We start from the raw sequence: 20,727 nt of genomic DNA on the forward strand, positions 1-20,727 counted from the left end.
TATTTTCCTTCCCAGTTTTAATCAATAACAGAAAAAATAACGCAGAACTTCAAGTGGTCCTCTGGGAAATTCATGAGCTTTTGTCCAGTTGCATTTGTGCATTTACAGGTGAGGGGAGGACAAATCCTAGGTCAGCTTCTGTTATAAAATTGATGTCTTCGCGAAAGTCATATGATGGTCCTTTGGCTGGACTGGCTTCTAAAACCCCAAATCAAACGAGATCAACGAGCCAGTTCGAGTCCCGATGATTGTAGCAATCAACTTCGGATATCTCTCAAGATCCTATTTAAGCTCTGGACAGTTCCTTAAGGTTCGGATCTTAAATCATAAGATTTTAAGATCCGGACAAGGACTTTAACAACCCCATTCTCCGAGACTCCTATCAACTTGGCTTGTAATTAGTCCAAATTTTGCCATATAGCATGTCATTCATTCTATCAGATTACATGCAGATTGGGTCATGTAACACAAGTCTCAACTAGTACTAAGGTAACTAATCGGCAGAGCGTTCTCATTTATGAAAAAGTACCTAGACACAGATTGAATCGTTCTCATTACCAGATTTTGGTCTACTATTATTCTTATAATGTTTCAAAGGCATCACAAATGCGTGAAACTTTAATGAAAACATGCATACAAGGGATACAAGAATTGGTCAGTATTCAATTCTATACAGTACCAGGGGAAGTGGGTTCATATCTGGACATGATTGATCAGTGGCTTGTTAACCCTTGCTTCCCTTTAGTCGGGATAAATGGTAAAAAATGCAAGTTAAGTGCGTCAATCACTCGTGAAGACGCCAGTAAATGCACGCACCATACTTGGTGGTTCACGAAACAGGTCTGCTGTAGCAAAGAAGGGACATGTAGTAATTCCTAGGCCAACTCTCCTGCAAAAGATGAGAATCAGAACCATATGATTTATCTCATACAATCATAGCAAATTCAACCAAAAGTTAGATGCTTGTAAAATGGCCTAAAATAATCACCATCGCTACTGTTTCAGGAAAATGTGAAGTCTGGACTGCCTCTTGGGATCCTCTTACTGGTACTTCTCCCGGAATGCTGAAGACAAAAGCTACCTGATCTGGAGTAGCTGCAACTGAAGTGATGAAGTAGCCTTGATTCCACCTTTCATAAATTCCCTCATACGGGTACTGGAAATCTAGCTCTACAACCTTAAAGTTCAGTGCGAGAAACAAATCAGATTGATTTTTCCAGTTCTAGACACTTCGAAAGAGAACTCTCGGAAAGGAGTATATAAAGGAACTACAGAAGAATGGAAAACCTGGTGGACGAATCCGGCAGCAGAGGACATGACGACTACCCAGTTACTTCCCACAGTGGCCATGGCCGTGATATAAGTACCAAGCGCCCATTTCCTCTTAATCCACCCATAAGGAAATGTATCGGTGACGCGATAAGATTGCCGAAAGTTTTGAGGCCCTGAATTCAGTAAAATGAAGAAGAGCTCATATAATCGACGAGGTACAACAGCTGTTGCTGGAAATAGAGATTAAAGCATCATTCACTGACTAACCCTTGGACATTACAACTAATATGCTACCATTATCTGCTCCGGCGACTGCAGTGATGTGGTAATTCCTCGCCCACTGTCTCCTAATCCAGTTCTTCAACAACAAAAATAAGCAGTCAAGTCACGCCCGATGGGGGATCCCATCGATTGGGCTTGATGTATTGTTGGTTCCTTTGAGGTCGAATACCTCTTTTTATTGATGCAATCTGTTAAAAGAATAGTAATGTGGAAGTACCGGGACCTACAGTACATGATGGAAGTCCAATTTAAGGCAGCTCGAATCCAACCTGGGGAAGAAACTCGGGCGAAATAGTATGAACTTGAGCAGTGAAGCCAGTGCCAGAATCCATTACCATGGCCCACAAATTCAAGCGGGAAGCCACACTGCTAACATACAGTCCATCTGCATATGCCTCCTCAATGAGTAAAGGTAGGTTCACATCGTCCACATTGTAGCAAATCCTTACCAGAAAAAGAGGTGGATGAGATGATGAACACTTCATCTTTATCTTCCATAGGACAATTAAAGTCAATAATCGAGGCATAATGATCTGAAAACAAACTCAAGGTACCGAAAAAGAAGGAACTGCGAGCACTAAGTCACTCTTAAGTCCTTACCTTTGCCTCATTGGTGGATGTTCGTGGAAAATGCTTATCCATCGTGATCTCCTCAACCCCCTTCGTGCTAGTGAGCTCTCTGGTAGCATGTCACCTTCATTTGACTGACAAATGCATGTCAAAACAAAGAGAAAGATATGGCTCACATAGAAAACGAGTTCCAATTAGAGAATTTAACAAACATCTTGCTTCTTGAGAAACTGCAAAAGGCACATATTTAGAGGAATAAGATGGTACCTGCCGAGCAGCATCAGCATTCACAGGCCAAATGTATGGGTTTTGACCAATTATCCCATGGAAAAGAGAAATATATCTTGCATAGTTTGGATCTTCATCGAATTTCAAATTTACTGCAAACTTGGCGAATTGCAGGAAAGGCGGAGGACAAGAGAGACACAGAGCTTCCAAAGGAGTGGCCATCTTTTTCTTGCATAATAGCATATCCTCTGCCTGACACAGCCGCAGTGATTAAAAAGCCAGATTCATCTGTAAGGTTGGAAATCATCTTCTCTGGTTTTAAGCACATCAAAACCTGAAATCTATGCCAAGGCAAATGACCGCGAATAAGGAAAGCGAGCATGTATGCCAGTGACTCCAGGTCATCTCTTCGGCTACTCGTTCTACCGAGATGAGCATGCACGCTCGCAAATTGAGGCGTTCCTCTGCAGCAAATAGTTAACTTGTTGTATATTTCTGAGCAGAGGCTCATTGGACAGGGCATTTCTTGTAAAGATACAAAAACCACTTGAACCCCACCTAAAATGGTTCGGAGATTGATGGTACCTAACATGCAAACCTGTCGAATGACATCGCCATCTCACAGCTGCGAATAATGAAACAACAATGAGACAGATCGTTTTCTAATTTTTGTTTCTTAGGATATAAATCTGTATATGCAACTGGCCGATGACCTAATCCAAGGTCAATCAGGAACAATTTTCTCTCATCAGGAGTTCCTGGAGGACCGAGCAAAAAGTTGCTAGGTTTTACGTCCCCATGAATGTACCTGCCAAGAAAAAACTCTGGTTTTTGAAATTGACTTGATAGTCCGATAAAGGGAACACTGGAGGAGCATCGAAAAGCAGAAATGATATCAGAAGACCATCATCCATTACCCTCTAGAGTGCAGCTTCTCAAGAATAGAGATTGCCTCAACGGCAACACAAGCAACTACCCCCAATGGCATGCTGAAATAATGGAAAAGGTAAGAGTTAATATTACAAAGACGCACAACCCGATACAACGTTTGAATTTCAAAGAGAAACCATAGAGTAGGCACTTCACGAGGGAACATACGATGGACGGTTATCGACCAAGCGAACCTCTAAACTAGGTCCAAGCAAATCCATGACCTGCATATGTGAGGCAGATCATCGAAAACTTAAGCATCAGAGAAAAATTCGAAATTGTTTTCAAAGGGAATTGCGCATACCAGGATGTTATAGTCATCTTGTTGCCCCCTGTAATGCACCCGTGGCAGTGGTATGCCGTGATTTTCACCCAGATCACTGCACAACATGCAGTTAAAATGGATGTGACATTCGTATAACTGACACAATTTCATGTGCTAGAATCCAATGTAAACAAAACGAGCATGGAAACATTTTTAGTGACTCACTCATAAACTTTCCACTCATGAAGAATGCCGGCTTTTCTTCCACTGGGATCTTCCCGCTGAAACTTTACTGCTACCTAGATAGTGTTGTACTGATAATCTAAGCAACAAAGCATGTATTGACTTTACAAAAATGAAAAATGAATTAGAGCTTCAAGGCCGTACCTCCGCTGCAAGTGGACCAGTTTGACCACTCGAAGTTGAAGGACCGATGGGTCGACCGGCACATACTATCCCATTACCTCCCTTACCCAGTTGTCTTTCTATTCTGTAAATTGGAGAATCATCAATCTGGACCTGAGACAGTAAAGCTTTCTGTATCTAGTACACATTTAAAGGCACATTCAAAGCTTGCATATGGCGAAATCATCGACATAACTGCACTTAACTAAAATTATTACGACTGTAGATCGGGAACACAATCTTCAGGGGATGCATGAATTCTCGAATAGGGAAAAAATAGTTGATGACCTAAAGTGTTAATCTGTGATAATAGTATCAGAGCATTAATTTCCTGAAGAATAGCCAGAAACTTCCTTGAAGATTATTTACTAACATACTGCTTTCCGCTAATTGGGGTTTTAACTATCAATCCAAATCAGATGAACGTTTTCCCTTTTCTTTTCTCTCTCGAATCGAGTTTCTCATGCAGTCATAAAGAAGAAAACAAGAACAACCCAAAATGTGCAAACTATCGGGCATGACTTTGCGGGCCATTTCCTTTTCTTTATCCATGGAAATCACAAAAAACACACTAAAAGATTCAGTCAAACCGGAAAACAAAATATCCAAACATTTTCGAGAAAGAAACACGTACCTCCTCTGGAATTGGAGGAGTGTTGCTTTGCCCCTCATCTTGAAGTCCCTGATATCCTATGCGACTTACCTGAGTACTAAACTCATCCATGGCTATCTTGTCTATAAAATAGTATGTACCATTCCGAAGCCGCCTTCTCCTTCTCCTTCTCCTTCTCCCCCTTCGCAATCTAGTCCTTCCAATGAACAACTGCGAGATGTGTGTGTGTGAAGATTTTCTTAGAACCGGAAAGCTGAGAAATTTCGCTCTTCTGAATGGGATGATTCAATCTTCGTTTTGGTTGAAGCTGTTTTGGGTTTCTTTGCAGAGAGAAGATGAAGTGGGGAAGTGCGAGCCTGTGAGAGCGAGGCCGAGTCCTTTTGACTCCATTTCAACCGTTATTTTTAGGCGCGAAGAAGGGCAAAATGCCGTTAATTCGGTTGACGTCCTAAATGCTTAAAAGGAAAAAAAGAACAATGGGCTATTTCAAGAAGAATAGCGTATTCATTCATCCCTCCTACTGATTTTATTTTGCATCCTTTGATTTGGTTCATTGATTTCATGCTTCCTCCGTAAATTCTATTGTTCCTAAGTCTCCATGCCGGTGAATTTCAATAAATGGTGATGGTACTTACAAAAAGCTATTGGTAATAGATGATAGGCGATTTTGTTTTTTCAGGTAATTTGTTGGTAGCTTACCAATATTTTAATAAAATCACCAACCTTTCTATAGTTTGCAAATGAGCAACTCTGGCACTAACTTACTGACTTTTATTTACATAGCTTACTAACGTTTCATATTTGCTAACTCTTATATAAAATTATCAACTTAAATTAGAGTCATTTGCCAACTTTTGTTATATCAAGTTACCAACTCTCATTTGAGTTATTTACCAACGTTTAGATGTTAAATTATATCTTATCAACTTCTTTATTGAGTAACCAACATGTATTTGCCTTGGTTAGCAACTTCTCACATTTACTAACTCTTTCTAGGGATTGCCAACCTAAATTAACGTGGCATTAATTTTTCTCCCATTAGATTACCACATGGTAGTGGATTAATAACTTTCATTCAAGTTACTTATCGATATTTACTTGGTATTTTTAAATTTTCTAACTTTTTATGTCGTTTGAGTTATTAGCAAAGTTTATTTTTCTTTCAACTATCAACTTTTTTTATCTTTTAGGAATAAAGGCACGGGATGTCCTTAACTTTTCACAAAATGTTCAATCACGCCCCTCCACCCTTTTTTTATTTGCAATTTGGTCCCTAATCTATACAATATTTTAATCGATTGCTCCTGCTGTCAAAAATACATAAATGGAAATGATGGTGTGGCTATTAAATGCTGACGTGTTACCTTAGGTGGCATCTTACATGGAAATTAAAATATAAACAATTGTTTTCAAATATAGAAATATGAAACATCTAAAAAGAGAACAAAAGAAAAAACCAAATGCAAGAGAAGGTGAGGGGTAGCTGCAGTTGGGGAGGTGGCGGCCCTCCTCACCAGGACTGGGCAACCAGCTGTGCCGTTTGTCTTAGGGCCGTGCTGGGCACGGTCGTTCGGCCCATGGGCCCCAATGGCCCGATTTTGGCATGAACTTTTTTTTGAAGCCAAATCTAATTGTTTGGTCCATGTGGAACGGGCTAGAGAGAGTGAAAGAGAGAGATGATTCCCATGCCACTTCCAGAATATGCCTCTTCATACACTGACAAGAAATGCTGTCACTGTTTCAACATCTTCATGTGCCCCTGTAGCGACCACTCCTCCAAATACATCCATTGACCAACTTACATCTGATGCTTTCAGTATTTCAATATTGTTCAACTAATGCTAAATGCTAATTGATGAAGCCTGGATTTCTATGGCCAGGGAGCAGAGAAAAAATGGGAAGGCAACGTTAGTGGCCAAGAGAGAGGCAGAAGTCCTGACCAGATATGGCCGCTTCTGCAGGAGTTCTTCAACCTTCAAAAGTGGTGATTTAAGAGTGATAAACCAAAGAAAAAATTGATAAGTTAAAAAAATAGAATAAATAGACATTGGTGAGCAACTCAAGGGTGAGTTAATAACTCAAAATTAGTTGGTAACTTGATCAGAGAAAAGTTTGTTAGTCGCACAAGAACGGTTGGTAGTTTCATTAAATAATTGGTAAATTTAAGTCGTTGATAAGAAAGGTAAATAAAGTTTGATCAACTTTTAGAGAGTCCTTTTTTGTTAGCGATAAGAGAAGTTGGTAATTAAAAAAACAAACAATGATAACTAACTCAAAGAAGTGTCGATAACACAAAATTAGTTCGTAATTTAATTAGAGAAATGTTGGTAATCACTCTAATTGAAATTGGTTGTTTTCAAAAAGAGATGGTAAGTTAAAAAAAAAAAAAAAAGGCAAGCAAGACAAATAGATGTGGTAACTCAATAGAAAAAATTGGTGAACATAAGCTGTAAACAACTCAAATGATAGAAGGTGACTTAAAACTAATTAATCAGAGAAAGGTGGGTAAATCACTCAAAACAAATTTTGGAATCTTATATCCATGCTGATAGACTTGAGCATTCGGTAAAAAAGTAAGTAAAAGATAAGAGGTCTTTTGTTATATATAACAGAATTTTGTAATTTAAAGCCATCAAATAAACATTTGGAGGCTTGCGGACTGCAATAGGGCTGCAATGCTCAAGTACATATGGCTCCTATTCATCGATAAGGAGTCCTTATGGTGCAAATGGATACACTCCAATTTTCTCAAGAGAAAAAATTTCTAGGTAGCAACCAAACCGACTTTTTGTTCTTGGACCTGGAAAAAAATCCTGGAACTTCGCTCGGACTTCCAGCTAAACTTCCTTTGGAAGATGGGTGACGGGGCTTCCATCTCATTCTGGTTTGATAATTGGCATCCTAGGGGCCCTCTATACTTACTATTTTCTGATAGAGACATATACAATTCTGGTATCCCGAGACATATACAATTCTGGTATCCCGAGAAATGCATCAATTCGGGACTTCTATTCTTCCGTCTGGCAAATCTCTAACTTTCTGGTTATCTTCAGCTCTTGGGCGGACAGTGTCCCAGCTCTTGATGCGGAGAAGCTTGATCGCTTTACCTGGAAAGGCCATTCCTCCGGTCTGTTTTCCACTTCTTCGGCATGGGATCTTATAAGAAACAAAGGCCCGCATGTTCTGTGGAGCTCCTTCATTTGGGATCGAGCCATTGGGCCAAGGTACGGCTTCTTGTTATGGCTTATCTCCCTGAATAGACTCCCTACGCAAGTCACTTTGCTAAGCTATCACAGAATCTCCGAAGGTAGATGTGCATTCTGTAGAAGCAGACCCGACTCCATTGACCATCTTTTTTTTGGTTGTGCTGTCACTGGGACCTTTGCTTTGTTTTGGGCAAATAACTGTAACCTAATTTGGCGAAATAGATCGTGGCAATAAAACCTCCATTGGGCTATCCGAATTATAGGGGGTCAGAACTTTCATCAGCAAATTGAATGATTTGCTCTTGGCGCAATGTGCCGTATTATCTGGTCGGAGCGAAACCACATTCTATTCAGGAATCGTCCCATATTCATGCCGGCCCTCCACAACCATCTCACTAAACTTGTAAGGGACAAAGGCTTGTCCATGAAGCCTGTTGTTGATAACGTTCGCAACAGAAGAATTCAGCAAAAATGGGGCATCTCCCCTTCCATTTTTGAGTAATCTTTCGATTACTTTGTAAGTAGTTTATAGGTCTCTGCTTCTGTTGGTCATCTTTGTGGCCTTGGTGTTGCGCACTCATGCTTGTAGCCTCGGTTTTAGTCGCTACAACTTCGCACCTGTCGGGACACTTCTTGCGTCGCCTCAAGTGCGAGGTTTTTGTGTTTCGACTACTTTCTCTGTATGTCGCGCATTGAAAAGTATATAAAATTCTTACCTTACCAAAAAAAAAAATAAACATTGGTAACTAACTCAAATAAAAGTTGATAACACGAAATAGTTAATAATTCAATCGGGAAAAAGTTAATAATTACTCAAAGTAAGGTGGTAATTCCTAAAAAGAGTTGGTAAATTTAACATATTGATAAGTAAGGAAAAAAAATTAGAAAATCAATAGAAAAGTAGGTAAACAACCTGATGAGAAACTTGAATGAGAATCAGAAAACCAAAACTAATTGGTAAACTAATAGGAGAAAAACTCGTAAGTCACACAAGTAAAGATTGGTAAATTCATATAAGAGTTGATCAATTTAAATTATAAAAAAGACAAATGAAAGTTAGCAAACAATAACAAAAGTTGATAAATTGAAGAAAAACACGTTAACAAGTAACTTTAATGAGAGTTGGTAACCAAAAACTAGTTAGTAATTTAATTGAAAAAAGTTGGTAAGTCACTCAAATAAAAAATGGTAAGTACATACCAAGAGTATATGTGAGTTACCAATAAATTACCAAATTTGGTGATCAATAACGTATTTACCAATATTTTTTTACACTTTACCAACTCCTATAGAAATTTACCAGCATGGATATAAATCCGCTTTTTGGAAATGGAATAGTAAAATCGCCTTGTTTCGTTTTCCCGTATCACAATTATGATTTGGACATATACATTTAACTTTATGGGATGGATTCTCGGGTTGGGTAGCCAGTGTCTCAGGTCTAGTCTCCAGAGCCTTCGGCTCTCCCGGGTCCAAGCCCTGGATTCTCGAGGCTCAGGTTATAGGAGTCAAGGAGGTATCAAGGTGCTTGAGTTTGTCGTGCCGGAGTCCCGATTGATGGTGCTAGGCCCGCGTCTATTTTCAAATTTTTTTTATAGCCCCTCATACTCACCAAAATAATAAATAAATACATAGATAAATAATCTAATACCAGAAACTTGACTTTCGGTGAAGCCCAACAACTTTCTTGAAAATTATTATGACCAATGCCTATTTTGAGCGAGACAACCGAACCCCCAACTGCTTATGTCAACGAAAATATTTTTTTACATTCTCATTATATTAAAAATGTAAAATCAACAACCTCTCCAAACCACCCCAGAGGTCTCTTGTTTGAATAAATAATTACTCGATTTCTATCAAAACATTAAAATAATTGTGATAAAGAAATAGTTGTAATTTATTGTCTTGCTATACCTGTCACTATGTCATGACTGAGAGTTGTAATTTCCCAACCCACAATTATTTGCCACGTATAGATAGATACTTGTACAATCCCCAAAAGTCTATATATGTAAACTCTCTATTCACTCTCTTCTCATGTATGTTTTGGCATGAAAGAAGAGTGCCCAAGCATGAATCAAATGGAGTCCCCATTAGGTCACAAGTGGGAAGGCAGGGTCTCTGCTAGAGTCACAAAGGCCAGTGCAGACCAGATACGGCCACTCTTCATGGACTTCTTCAACCTCCACAAATGGTTCCCGGGCCTACCCGATTGCCATGGCATCCATGGCAAGAACGGCGAGCTCGGTTGCGTGCGGTATTGTGCTGGCTTCTCCATCTCGTCCGAAGGCACCGATGACGTTGGCAAGAACCGTCCTGTTAGCTGGGCCAAGGAGTGATTGGTCAGTATTGACACGATCGGACGAAGCTTAAGCCACGACATGGTGGGCAAAAACATCGGGTATAATTCATACCTGGCGACGTTCAAGGTCGTCCCTAACGACCAAGAAGGTGAAGGTGGGTGCACGATCGAGTGGTCGTTCGCTGTCGATCCGGTGGAAGGGTGGGCGTTGGAGGATTTGGTGAGGGTAGTATATGAGGCGGGGTTACAAGGCATGGCTAGGAAAATGGAGGATTCCTTTGGAAATTAAATTTTTTTTTAATTAGCCGACAACTATAGTCCTTGATTTTATATATCCTGCTTTATATAGTGTCGGTTTTGGGCCTTTCGTTGCTGTGATGCAACTCCCTTCTATCCTTGTTTTTTTCTTCACACGCGTCCTTGTAAGAAAAGGCTATCATTAATGTAGAAGATTCGCAATGTTGTTCGATCAGTTGTGCTTGTGTTTTTATGCGCAAGTGCACGAAACGTTCTAAAATTTATGGTAGAAGTGCAATCAATCTTAAAATTAATAAAAATGTGCCATTAATTTCTTTAATTAAAGATGATTGAAAAATCCTATATAGATTATTTCAATCGTTTCATTGCTATGATGCAACTCCCTTTTGTCGTCCTTTTTTTCTTCACACACGTACTTGTAAGATTCGCATTGTTGGTCAATCGATAGTACTTGTGTTTTTATGCGTAGGTTCTAAAAATTACGGTAGAAGTGCAATCAATCTTAAAATTATACAATCGTGCAATCAATTTTTTTATCAAGTTTTTTAATTAAAGGCGACTGGAAAATCCTGCATAGATTATTTCGATCGTTTCGTTGTTGTGATGCAACTCCCTTTTGTCCTTCTTCTTTTTCTTCACACATGTCCTTGTAATAAGATGCTATCATTAATGTAGAAGATTCACAGTGTTTGAACGGTAGTGCTTGTGTTTTTATCCGTAAGTGCACGTAAGGTTCTAAAATTTACGGTAGAAGTGCAATCAATCTTAAAATTAATAAAATTGTGCAATCAGTTTTTTTATCAGGTTCGTTAATTAAAGGCGACTGAAAAATTCTACATAAATTATTTCAATCGTTTCGTGTGATGTGACTCCCTTTTGTCCTTCCTTTTTTTTTTCTTCACACACGTCCTTGTAATAAGATGCTATCATTAATGTAGAAGATTCGCAATGTTGGTTGACTGGTAGTGCTTGTGTTTTTATGCGTAAGTGCAGAAAGGTTCTAAAATTTACGGTAGAAGTGCAATCAATCTTAAAATTAATAAAATTGTGCAATCAATTTTTTTATCAGGTTCGTTAATTAAAGGCGACTAAAAAATCTTACATAGATTATTTCAATCGTTTCGTTGCTGTGATGCGCTGCCCTTTTGTCCTTTTTTTTTTCTTCACACACATCCTTGTAATAAGATGCTATCATTAACGTAGAAGATTCGCAATGTTGGTCGACCGGTAGTGCTTGTGTTTTTACGCGTAAGTGCACGAAAGGTTTTAAAATTTATGGTAGAAGTGCAATCAATCTTAAAATTAATAAAATTATGCAATCAATTTTTTTTATCAGGTTCGTTAATTAAAGGCGACTGAAAAATCCTACATAAATTATTTCAATCGTTTCGTTGCTGTAATGCAACCCCCTTTTGTCCATTCTTTTTTGCTTTGCACACGTCCTTGTAATAATATGCTATCATAAATGTAGAAGATTCGCAGTGTCGGTTGACCGGTAGTGCTTGTGTTTTTATGCATAAATGCACGAAAGGTTCTAAAATTTACGGTAGAAGTGCAATCAAACTTAAAATTAATAAAATTGTGCAATCAATTTCTTTTATCGGGTTCGTTAATTTAAGGCGATTGAAAAATCCTACATAGATTATTTCAATCGTTTCGTTGATGTGATGCAACTCCCTTTTGTCCTTGTGTTTTTTCTTCACACACATCCTTGTGATAAAAGGCTATCATTGATGTAGAAGATTCGCAGTGTTGGTCAACCGGTAGTGCTTGTGTTTTTAGGGAAAATTCCAATTAAGGACCCCAAATGGGGTTAAATTCTCAAAAAAGGGCCCAAAGTGAACATTGTGTCAAATAAGGGCCTAGGTCCTCGGCCGGCCAAAATACCCGCCGGCCGGCGAGAAAGTTATTGTTCCGGTGCCGGAACAGTAACTTTTTAATTTTTTTTATTATTTTCTTTCTGTTTTTCCTTTTCTGTTTTTTTTCTTTTCCTTTTCCTTTTCTTTTTTTTTTTCTTTTCTTCCTCTCCCGGCCATAGCCGGGGCCGGCGGAGGTCGCCGGCGTCGGTCGAGGGCCGCCCTCGCCTGGGCTGGGCGAGGTCGCCCTCGCCGGCGTCGGGCAAGGGCCGCCCTAGCCCGGGCCGGGCGAGGCCGGCCTCGCCGACGCCCGGCGAGGTTGAGCCCTCGCCAGATTTGCCCGACCTCGCCTGCAACTGGCGAGGCCGGCCTCGCCCGACGCCAGCGAGGTCGAGCCCTCGCCAGATCTGGCGAGGCTCGACCTCGCCGGCAACTGGCAAGGCCGGCCTCGCCCAGCCCAGGCGAGGGTGGCCTCGCCTGAGGTCGGCGACCTCCGCCGGCCCCGGCTATGGCCAGCGGAGGAAGAAAAGAAAAAAAAAAAGAAAAGGATAAGGAAAAGAAAAAAAACAGAAAAGGAAAAACAGAAAATAAAAAAAATTAAAAAGTTACTACTCCGGTGTCGGAACAGTAACTTTCTCGCCGGCCGGCGGCTATTTTGGCCGGCCGGGGACCCAGGTCCTTATTTGAGATTTTTTGGGCACTTCGGGTCCTTATTTGAGGCTGATTGAGCACTTCTTGCCCTTATTTGACACAATGTTCACTTTGGGCCCTTTTTTGAGAATTTGACCCCACTTGGAGTCCTTAATTGGAATTTTCCCGTGTTTTTATGCATAAGTGCACGAAAGCTCTAAAATTTATGGTAGAAGTGCAATCAATCATAAAATTAATAAAATTGTGCAATCAATTTTTTTGTCAGGTTCGTCAATTAAAAGGCGACTGAAAGATCTTACATAAATTATTTCAAGCGTTTTGCCCTACTACAAATCCGTCAAACGTTACATGGGTTTTCTCACTGTCATTTATCATTTATTATTTTGCTTTCTTTTTCCTTTTCTCTCTTTCATACCACCGATTGCTGCCGCTGGCCACAATAGACAGGCCTGCATCCACTATGGTCGATCCAGCTGCCGCCACCTGCGTCGGCCCTCTCACCGAGTCTCCTCGTATTCATCAAAGGACACTCTAAATATATCATCTTAAAAATGGAAAAAAGAAGAATGGAACTTCTACGAAATCCTTTTCCTTTAATCAGATCAAAACAATAGGAAACATTCGAAGGCAGAAAGCTCAAAACTATTGATTATTTGTTGAAGCCATTGGTGATGGAAAGATATCAGCTGGAAAATTACCAAAAAAGTCCTAAATCTTTTGCAGTTGTGCCAATTCAGTCCTAAACCTTTTTTTTTGGCCAATTCAGTCCTAAACCTTTTGCAATTCGGCCAATTCAGTCCTTTTGGCCGGCCGGAGCTGACATAGACGCCAGCCGGCGCCGGCCGGTGACGTGGCAATATTTTAATATTTTTTCGAATTTTTTTCCTTTCTCTTTTTTTTTTTCTTTTCCTTCTTTCCTTTGGCCAGTCCGGCCAGGGGAAGCTCGCCGGCGAGGTCCACTGGGGAGGCTCGCCGTCACCGGGCAAGGCGAGGCGACCTTGCCCAGCCTCGCCACGGCTGTGCGAAGGCGAGGGCGAGCCTCGCCGTCGCACAGCCACGGCGAGGCTCAACCTCGCCAGATCTGGGCGAGGTTGAGCTCGCCCGGCCGTGGCGAGCGGTCGGCAAGGGCGACCTCGCCTGGCCATGGCGAGCGGCCGGGAAGGGCGACCTTGCCCAGATCTGGCAAGGTCGAGCCTCGCCAGCCGCTCACTAGATCTGGGCGAGGTCGCCCTCGCCGGCCGCTCGCCATGGCCGGGCGAGCTCGACCTCGCCCAGATCTGGCGAGGTCGAGCCTCGCCATGGCTGTGCGACGGTGAGGCTTGCCCTCGTTGGGACCGGCGAGGACCGGCGAGGGTGGAGCTCGCCATGGCTGGGCGAGCTCTGCCCTCGCCACCGCTGGGCGAGCTGGGCGACGCCGAGCTTCGCCCTCGCCGGCGCACAGCCGTGGTGAGGCTGGGCGAGGTCGCCTCGCCTTGCCCGGCGATGGTGAGCCTCCCTAGTGGACCTCGCCGGCAAGCTTCCCCCTGGCCAATCCGGCCAGGGGGAAGAAGGAAAAAAAAAAAAAAAAGAGAAAGGAAAAAAAATCGAAAAAAATAATAAAATATTACCACGTCACCTGCCCGCGCCGGCCGGCATCCATGTCGGCGCCAGCCGGCGTCCACGTCAACTCCGACCGGCCAAAAGGACTGAATTGGCCAAATTGCAAAAGGTTTAGGACTGAATTGTAAAAAAAAAAAGTTTAGGACTGAATTGACACAACTGCAAAAGGTTTAAGACTTTTTTGGTAATTTTCCCGATATCAGCAGATAGGGAGAACTCGACTGATGGATGGGAGCACTCGTCGTGATGCTCCGATCGTCCTCAACCTCTTCTCCTCCAAAACCCTTTTGAAGATATTTTAATCTGCAAGTTTTGATTTTTCCTATAAGAACATTTTTTTCTTAATTTTTCCAAGTGCCTTGCCCGTCCCCTTAATTGTTTTTTTCAATTTTGGCCTTCTGTGTTTTTTTTTTTTTTGTTGTAGTTTTAAGCTTCTTTTTTGACACGACACTAAGTGGGCACTACATCAGAAATAAGTGTCGTAGAAATATATGTAAAAGTGTCATGTTAGTATTTCCATTATTTAAATTAAACAGAGTTGATAGAAGTACTCCATTGCACTAATTACACAAAATTTAGGACTCTATTACACTTTCTCGATCAGTTTTAAGATTTTTGGTGCACTTATTTCTATTTTTATGTCTCAAAATGAAGTTAATGCTAGAATAATCCGAAGACTTCACCGATACATTAACCCGTGTGAATTTGAAATTGACATTGTTTTGAGCCCCATCTTGATTTGCGTTTCTTCACTGACTTATAACTCCAAACATACTATCGTATTAACAAGTAAATGCATAAGATTTAGTCTTCTAGAGTGATTTTTACTTTTTAACCTTTCAATATCTAACATTTAAGATTTAACTTTTCTTCACCACTGAGTAGTCCCGGTTTTGAAAACATCTACGCAAGGGCTCTGCACAAAACCGAATGCCTATCGCTCGAAGTCACAAAATGTAAAAAAGAAAAATTTATCACCCACTTCGACGACGCGTCTCTGCTTGATATGATTAATGGTAAGATCATACTTGTACACATTCATTTTATTTAGAAGCTTTATAAACTTTATCTCCCTACTTTTTTCCTTTGTTTCATTGTATAACAAGAGAAGGAATCTAGCTACCCCAGGAGAAAGGGAATCTAGCGGCCCCACGCTTGAGCTTTATCTAATAAATGTCTCCATCATTGCCATAAACCCAACAACTCTCTCTCTCTCTCTCTCTCTCTCTCTCTCTCTCTGAATGGCAGAGGAAACCCAACCAAGATGGGAAGTCAAGCTCATTACTGAGCTGGAAGGACCAACACCAGACCAAGTGTGGCCATTCTTGGAGGACTTTTGCTACCTCCACAAGTTACTTCCCACCCTTGACATGTGCCAACAAGTCGAGGGCGTCCCGGGCCAGCCTGGGCTTGTCCGGTACGTTGCCTCCACCACGTTCGGCGACGGTTCAGACTCATCGAAGGTCAAGTGGGCCAATGAGCGGCTCGTCATGATGGACCCTAGTGACAAGTGCTTCAGCTATGAGATCTTCGACAATAATATTGGGTTAAAGTACTTTACTGCCACAATTAGAATGATACCCATGAATGATGAGGATGGTAAGATGGTTGGGTGCATGATTGAGTGGTCTTTTGTAGCTGATCCTGTTGAGGGTTGGGGTTTCCAAGATATGAGGTCTTTCTATGATTTTTGCCTCCAATCTAGGGAAAATTTCAATTAAGGACCCCAAGTGGGGTCGAGTCAAAAGGGTCAAAGTGAATATTGTGTCGAATAAGAAGCGTGAAGTCTTATCGATCTCAAATAAGAAGCCTGAAGTGCCAAAATGTCTCAAATAAGGACTGGGTCCCGACCTAAAATACTGCTGGCCGTGAGAAAGTTCTTGTTCAGTCAGGACATTAACTTTAATTTTTATTATTTTCTTTCTTTTTTCCTTTTCTGTTTTTGTTCTTTTCCTTTTCCTTTTTTTTTTATTTTTTATTTTCTTCCTCCGCTAGCCATAGCCGGGGCCGGTGGAGGTCGCCGGCGTCGGGCGAGGCCGGCCTCGCCGGCCGCTGGCGAGGCTCGACCTCGGGCGAGGCCGGCCTCGCCGGCGTCCGGCGAGGCCGGCCTCGCCCGTTGCGGGTGAGGTCGAGCCTCGACGGCGTCGGCGCGGCCGGCCTCGCCGTTGCATGGCGAGGTCGAGCTCGCCGTTGTCGGGCGAGGGAGCCTCGCTGGGTTGCGGGCGAGGCTCGACCTCGCCCGGACGCCGGCGAGGCTTGACCTCGCCTCGCACCGGGCGAGGCCGGCGAGGTCGAGCCTCGCGGCCGCCGGCGAGGCTCGACCTCGCCCGCAATCGGCGAGGCCGGCCTTGCTCGACACCGGCGAGGCTCGACTCGCCTCGCAACCGGGCGAGGCCGGCCTCGCCGACGCGGCGAGGTCGAGCCTCGCCGGCCAGGAGGCCGAGCCTCGCCAGATCCGGCGAGGCTCGACCTCGCCCGCAATCAGTGAGGCGGCCTCGCCCAGCCCAGGCGAGGGCGGCCTTGCCTGAGGCCGGCGACCTCCGCCGGCCCCGGATATGGCCGGCGGAGGAAGAAAAAAAAAAAAAGAAAAGGAAAAGGAAAAGAACAAAAAAAAAAGGAAAAAGAAAGAAAATAATAAAAAGTTAAAAGTTATGTTCGGTCGAACAATAACTTTCTACGCCGGCAGTATTTTGGTTGGGACGTGTCCTTATTCGAGACATTTTGGCACTTCGGGTCCTTATTTGAGACTGATTGAGCACTTCAGGCCCCTTATTTGACACAATGTTCACTTTGGACCCCTTTTTGAGAATTTGACCCCACTTGGGGTCCTTAATTGGAATTTTCCCTCCAATCTATGGCCAAGAAGATAGAAAGTGCAATTCAAGAAACAAGTGGGTGAAGTGAGAAAGATGTGATACCTCTAGTTGATTGACTATGTATGCTTTAAATAAATTCAGTAAGATGGTGTTTAATATCTTATGGTTATGTTTTGCATTTCTTGGAGATTTAATCTCAACATGAATTTCCTGTTTTTTTTTTTTTGCTTCATCTTTTTTTTCCTTTTCTTTTAATATGAGTATTAATGGTTAGATTTTTTTAATTAATTATGTAGGCTTATCTCTTGTGGAATTTCTATATGTTGAATTTTTTCTTTTTTGCTTTTTATAATCTAATGATTATATAGATGTAGCTAGTCCGCCCTTTTCTAAAAATCTTATGCCAACCTGATGAAGCGATCTTGATCCCACGTGCTCACTATGAGAATTGATTTTCACTCTCCTTATTAGCTAAGCTGGCTTTTTGCTCCTTCAGAAGCCAATTTATTAATATATGTAAATCAAATTAGTTGTTCACCATAACATGTTGCTCCAATTTCCATAATAACTTTGTTCGAGGTGTGTAATGGAAGTTAATAGATTTTAAAATTCAAACCTAATGCCACAAAAGAAAAATATCAAAGAAATCAACAAGGAATAAAAAGGATATCGGTAATTTATGTGATTCGGTACTGAGTGTCATATGTATTCCATGGAAAGAGTCACCTGCAAAGAAATTCATTATGAATTTGGAGATTTATAGCATTACAATTAATCCATCACTCTCAAGTGTTTCTCAATCCAATTCGTAGAACACTCAAAGCATACCTACAATTGTTACCTCACAATCTCTTATAAAGAACTTTCTCAAAAAACTCATAGAGAGAAAACCTTAACACTCGTATTGTTTGCTTAGTTGTGTACGAACCCATAAAAATTTCGTTTTTATGGGTTCTTTTGCCATTTGACGACTCAAATTAGGAAATTTGGCTTTTCTTCTTTTTATATTTAATCTAAGATCAGACCTTACCAAATTTTGGACTTCACTAGATTTGCTTATAGTCTGTACCAATTAGAAGACATTCAAAATACAGGCGATATTTCTAGTGGGGGGGGGGGGTTTATTTACAGCTCAAATTCGAGACATAAATTAGCACTAAATGAGGTGCTTAATTTCACCTGTGAAAAAGAAAAAGATTATAGATTTTAATATGGCTAATTGTTAGATCCACCACTAATATAACAGAACTTTTATACACTCACAATCGGATTTTGACATGTGTACTTGAAGGTAAAAATTGTAACCAAATTCTTCCACATGGCAATCATCCAATGGTAAATCTGTAAATCAATTCTTACACCAACAATGGACCTAGGCAAAAGATAATTGGTAATTTTATTGGGAAAAGGTTGGCTAGTCATTCAAATAGATATTGGTTAATTCATACGAGAGTTGGTAAATTTAAAAGGTCGGTAAAAAAGACAAATGAAGCATACCGTGAATAAGAGTCGGTAACTTCATAAAAGTATCACCAAGTTACTAATAAGTTACCGGGAAATTACGTTATTGGTAACTTTTTTTTATCAATTTTTTGATGCTTACGAACTCTAAAATTTCACTAGCACAAGAAAAAAAACTTGCCTTTGAAAACGGAACAGTTCAATCATCTTGTTTGTTTTTCTCTGTATTTTTTTTATTTTTAATTATGATTTGGAAATATGCATTTAACTTTATGGGATGGTTTCTCGGGTTAGGCAGTAGGGGTGAGCGGTTCCCGGTCCGATCCGGTTCCAAGGTGGAACCGCGAACCGGACCGAGAGAACCGGTTCCCAATTTTGGGAACCGCGGATCGGACCGGTTGGTTCTAGGACCGGGAATCGGACCGGACCGTCGGTGCGGTCCAGTTCCAATCCGGTCCAATGGAACCGGTTACTTAGAGTTTAGGGTTTTTTTTTGTCAAACACTTAAGGTTTGGTTCACATTTTACTAATTTTTGTCAATAAATTTATGCCAATGAAGTTCACTTAGGGTTTAATTCACATTTTACTATTTTTTATCAATGAATTTATGATAATGAAGTTCACTTAGAGTTTAGTTCACATTTTATTAATTTTTTTAAAGAAAAAAATAACAAAAATATATATTAAATAGTCGGTCCGGTCCGGTCCGGTTCCCCCTTGGAACCGGGAACCGGACCGCCCGGAAACCGGTTCCGCTTTTAGGAACCGGGAACCGGACCGATAGTCCCGAGAACCGGACCAAACTCGTCAGTCCGGTCCGGTCCGGTCTGGTCCCGGTTTGGGCGGTCCAAGTTGCTCACCCCTATTAGGCAGTGTCTCGGATCTACTCTTCCAGGATCTTTGATCATCAAGGGTTCGAGCCCTGGGCTCTCGAGGCTTACGGTTAGGGGTCAAGGAGGCATTGAGGTGCTGAGTTTGCGTGCCGAAGTCCCGATTGTTGGTGCTAGGCCGGTGTCTAACACCAGGAAGTTTAATATCCGGGAAAAGTATTTTATTGAAAAATTTGAGGGAGAGAACTGAAACCCCCTACTTCTTATGTCTACTTAAATACTTTTTTACATTCTTATTATCTTAAAAATTTAAAGTTAACAATCATATCAGAGCACCTAGGAGGTGTCTTTTTTTAATAAATAATTTCTAAGTTGCTATCAAACATTAAAATAGTTGTCCTGGAGAGGGAGAAGTGTCAAAAAAGTCCTAAATCTTTTGCGTCAGTGCCAATTTAGTCCTAAACCTTTTTTTTATGCCAATTTAGTCCTAAACTTTTTGCATTTGTGCCAATTGAGTCCTAAACCTTTTTTTTATGCCAATTCAGTCTTAAACCTTTTGTATTGGTGCCAATTCAGTCATAAACCTTTTGCATTGATGCCAATTGAGTTCTAAACCTTTTTTTGATGCCAATTGAGTCCTAAACCTTTTGCATTGGTGCCAATTTAGTTCTAAACCTTTTGTATTTGTGCCAATTCAATCCTTTCGATTAATTTAGCTCAAAAAGATTTAGGACTGAATTAGCACCAATGCAAAAGGTTTAGGACTGAATTGGCACCAATGCAAAAGGTTTATGATTCAATTGGCACCAAAAAAAGGTTTAGGACTCAATTGGCACTAATGCAAAAGGTTTAGGACTGAATTGACACAAATGCAAAAGATTTATGACTGAATTGGCACAAAAAAAGGTTTAGAACTAAATTGGCACAAATGTAAAAAGTTTCGGACTAAATTGGCACTAAAAAAAGGTTTAGGATTTTTTTGACACTTTTCACGGAGATTAATGGCAGCTGTGATTTCCTAACTCCTTTTTAAGTGTCACCTGGAGATTCTTGTACATCCCCAAAAGTGCACATATATAAGCTCTCTATTTACCCTCTTTTAGTTGTCGAATCTATTTACCCTCTTTTCATGTAAGTTCTGGCGCAAAAACAAGGAGTATTAGAGCATGAAATCAGATGG

At 41.1% G+C, this 20,727-nt stretch overlaps 2 protein-coding genes and 1 pseudogene across 2 annotated transcripts; 2 read left to right on the forward strand and 1 right to left on the reverse strand.

Moving 5' to 3' along the window:
- Positions 1-574: 574 nt before the first annotated feature.
- On the reverse strand, positions 575-4,884 carry LOC115674481 (casein kinase 1-like protein HD16). The gene is made up of 16 exons (XM_056310954.1): positions 4,587-4,884; positions 3,935-4,066; positions 3,773-3,846; positions 3,587-3,662; positions 3,439-3,506; positions 3,270-3,341; positions 3,066-3,160; positions 2,911-2,977; positions 2,687-2,816; positions 2,337-2,604; positions 2,155-2,248; positions 1,824-1,998; positions 1,540-1,630; positions 1,288-1,445; positions 989-1,177; positions 575-889 (listed from the first exon to the last, which is right to left on the reverse strand). The coding sequence occupies exons 1-16, from the start codon at positions 4,674-4,676 to the stop codon at positions 830-832; spliced, it is 1,839 nt and encodes a 612-aa protein (XP_056166929.1). The 5' UTR covers positions 4,677-4,884; the 3' UTR covers positions 575-829.
- A 4,321-nt stretch (positions 4,885-9,205) lies between these two features.
- Positions 9,206-10,487, forward strand: LOC115674527 (lachrymatory-factor synthase-like; annotated as a pseudogene).
- A 5,128-nt stretch (positions 10,488-15,615) lies between these two features.
- LOC115668674 (lachrymatory-factor synthase-like) lies at positions 15,616-17,425 on the forward strand. Its single transcript, XM_056310971.1, has 2 exons — positions 15,616-16,128; positions 17,280-17,425. The coding sequence occupies exons 1-2, from the start codon at positions 15,682-15,684 to the stop codon at positions 17,337-17,339; spliced, it is 507 nt and encodes a 168-aa protein (XP_056166946.1). The 5' UTR covers positions 15,616-15,681; the 3' UTR covers positions 17,340-17,425.
- The last annotated feature ends 3,302 nt before the right edge of the window (positions 17,426-20,727 follow it).

Source organism: Syzygium oleosum, unplaced genomic scaffold (assembly GCF_021117445.2).
Source record: "Syzygium oleosum isolate NSW1041296 unplaced genomic scaffold, Sole_v2.1 Sole_v2.04, whole genome shotgun sequence".
Classification (NCBI taxonomy): domain Eukaryota; kingdom Viridiplantae; phylum Streptophyta; class Magnoliopsida; order Myrtales; family Myrtaceae; genus Syzygium; species Syzygium oleosum.

Coding starts and splice junctions, on each gene's coding strand:
- LOC115674481 (XM_056310954.1), bottom strand. CDS start 4,676: ATGGATGAGTTTAGTACTCAGGTAAGTCGCATAGGATATCAGGGACTT. Junction 1,446..1,539: donor ATTAGTTGTAATGTCCAAGG/GTTAGTCAGTGA, acceptor TACTGAATTCAG/GGCCTCAAAACTTTCGGCAA. Junction 1,178..1,287: donor CTGCCGGATTCGTCCACCAG/GTTTTCCATTCT, acceptor CTGAACTTTAAG/GTTGTAGAGCTAGATTTCCA.
- LOC115668674 (XM_056310971.1), top strand. CDS start 15,682: ATGGCAGAGGAAACCCAACCAAGATGGGAAGTCAAGCTCATTACTGAG. Junction 16,129..17,279: donor ATATGAGGTCTTTCTATGAT/TTTTGCCTCCAA, acceptor CCTTAATTGGAA/TTTTCCCTCCAATCTATGGC.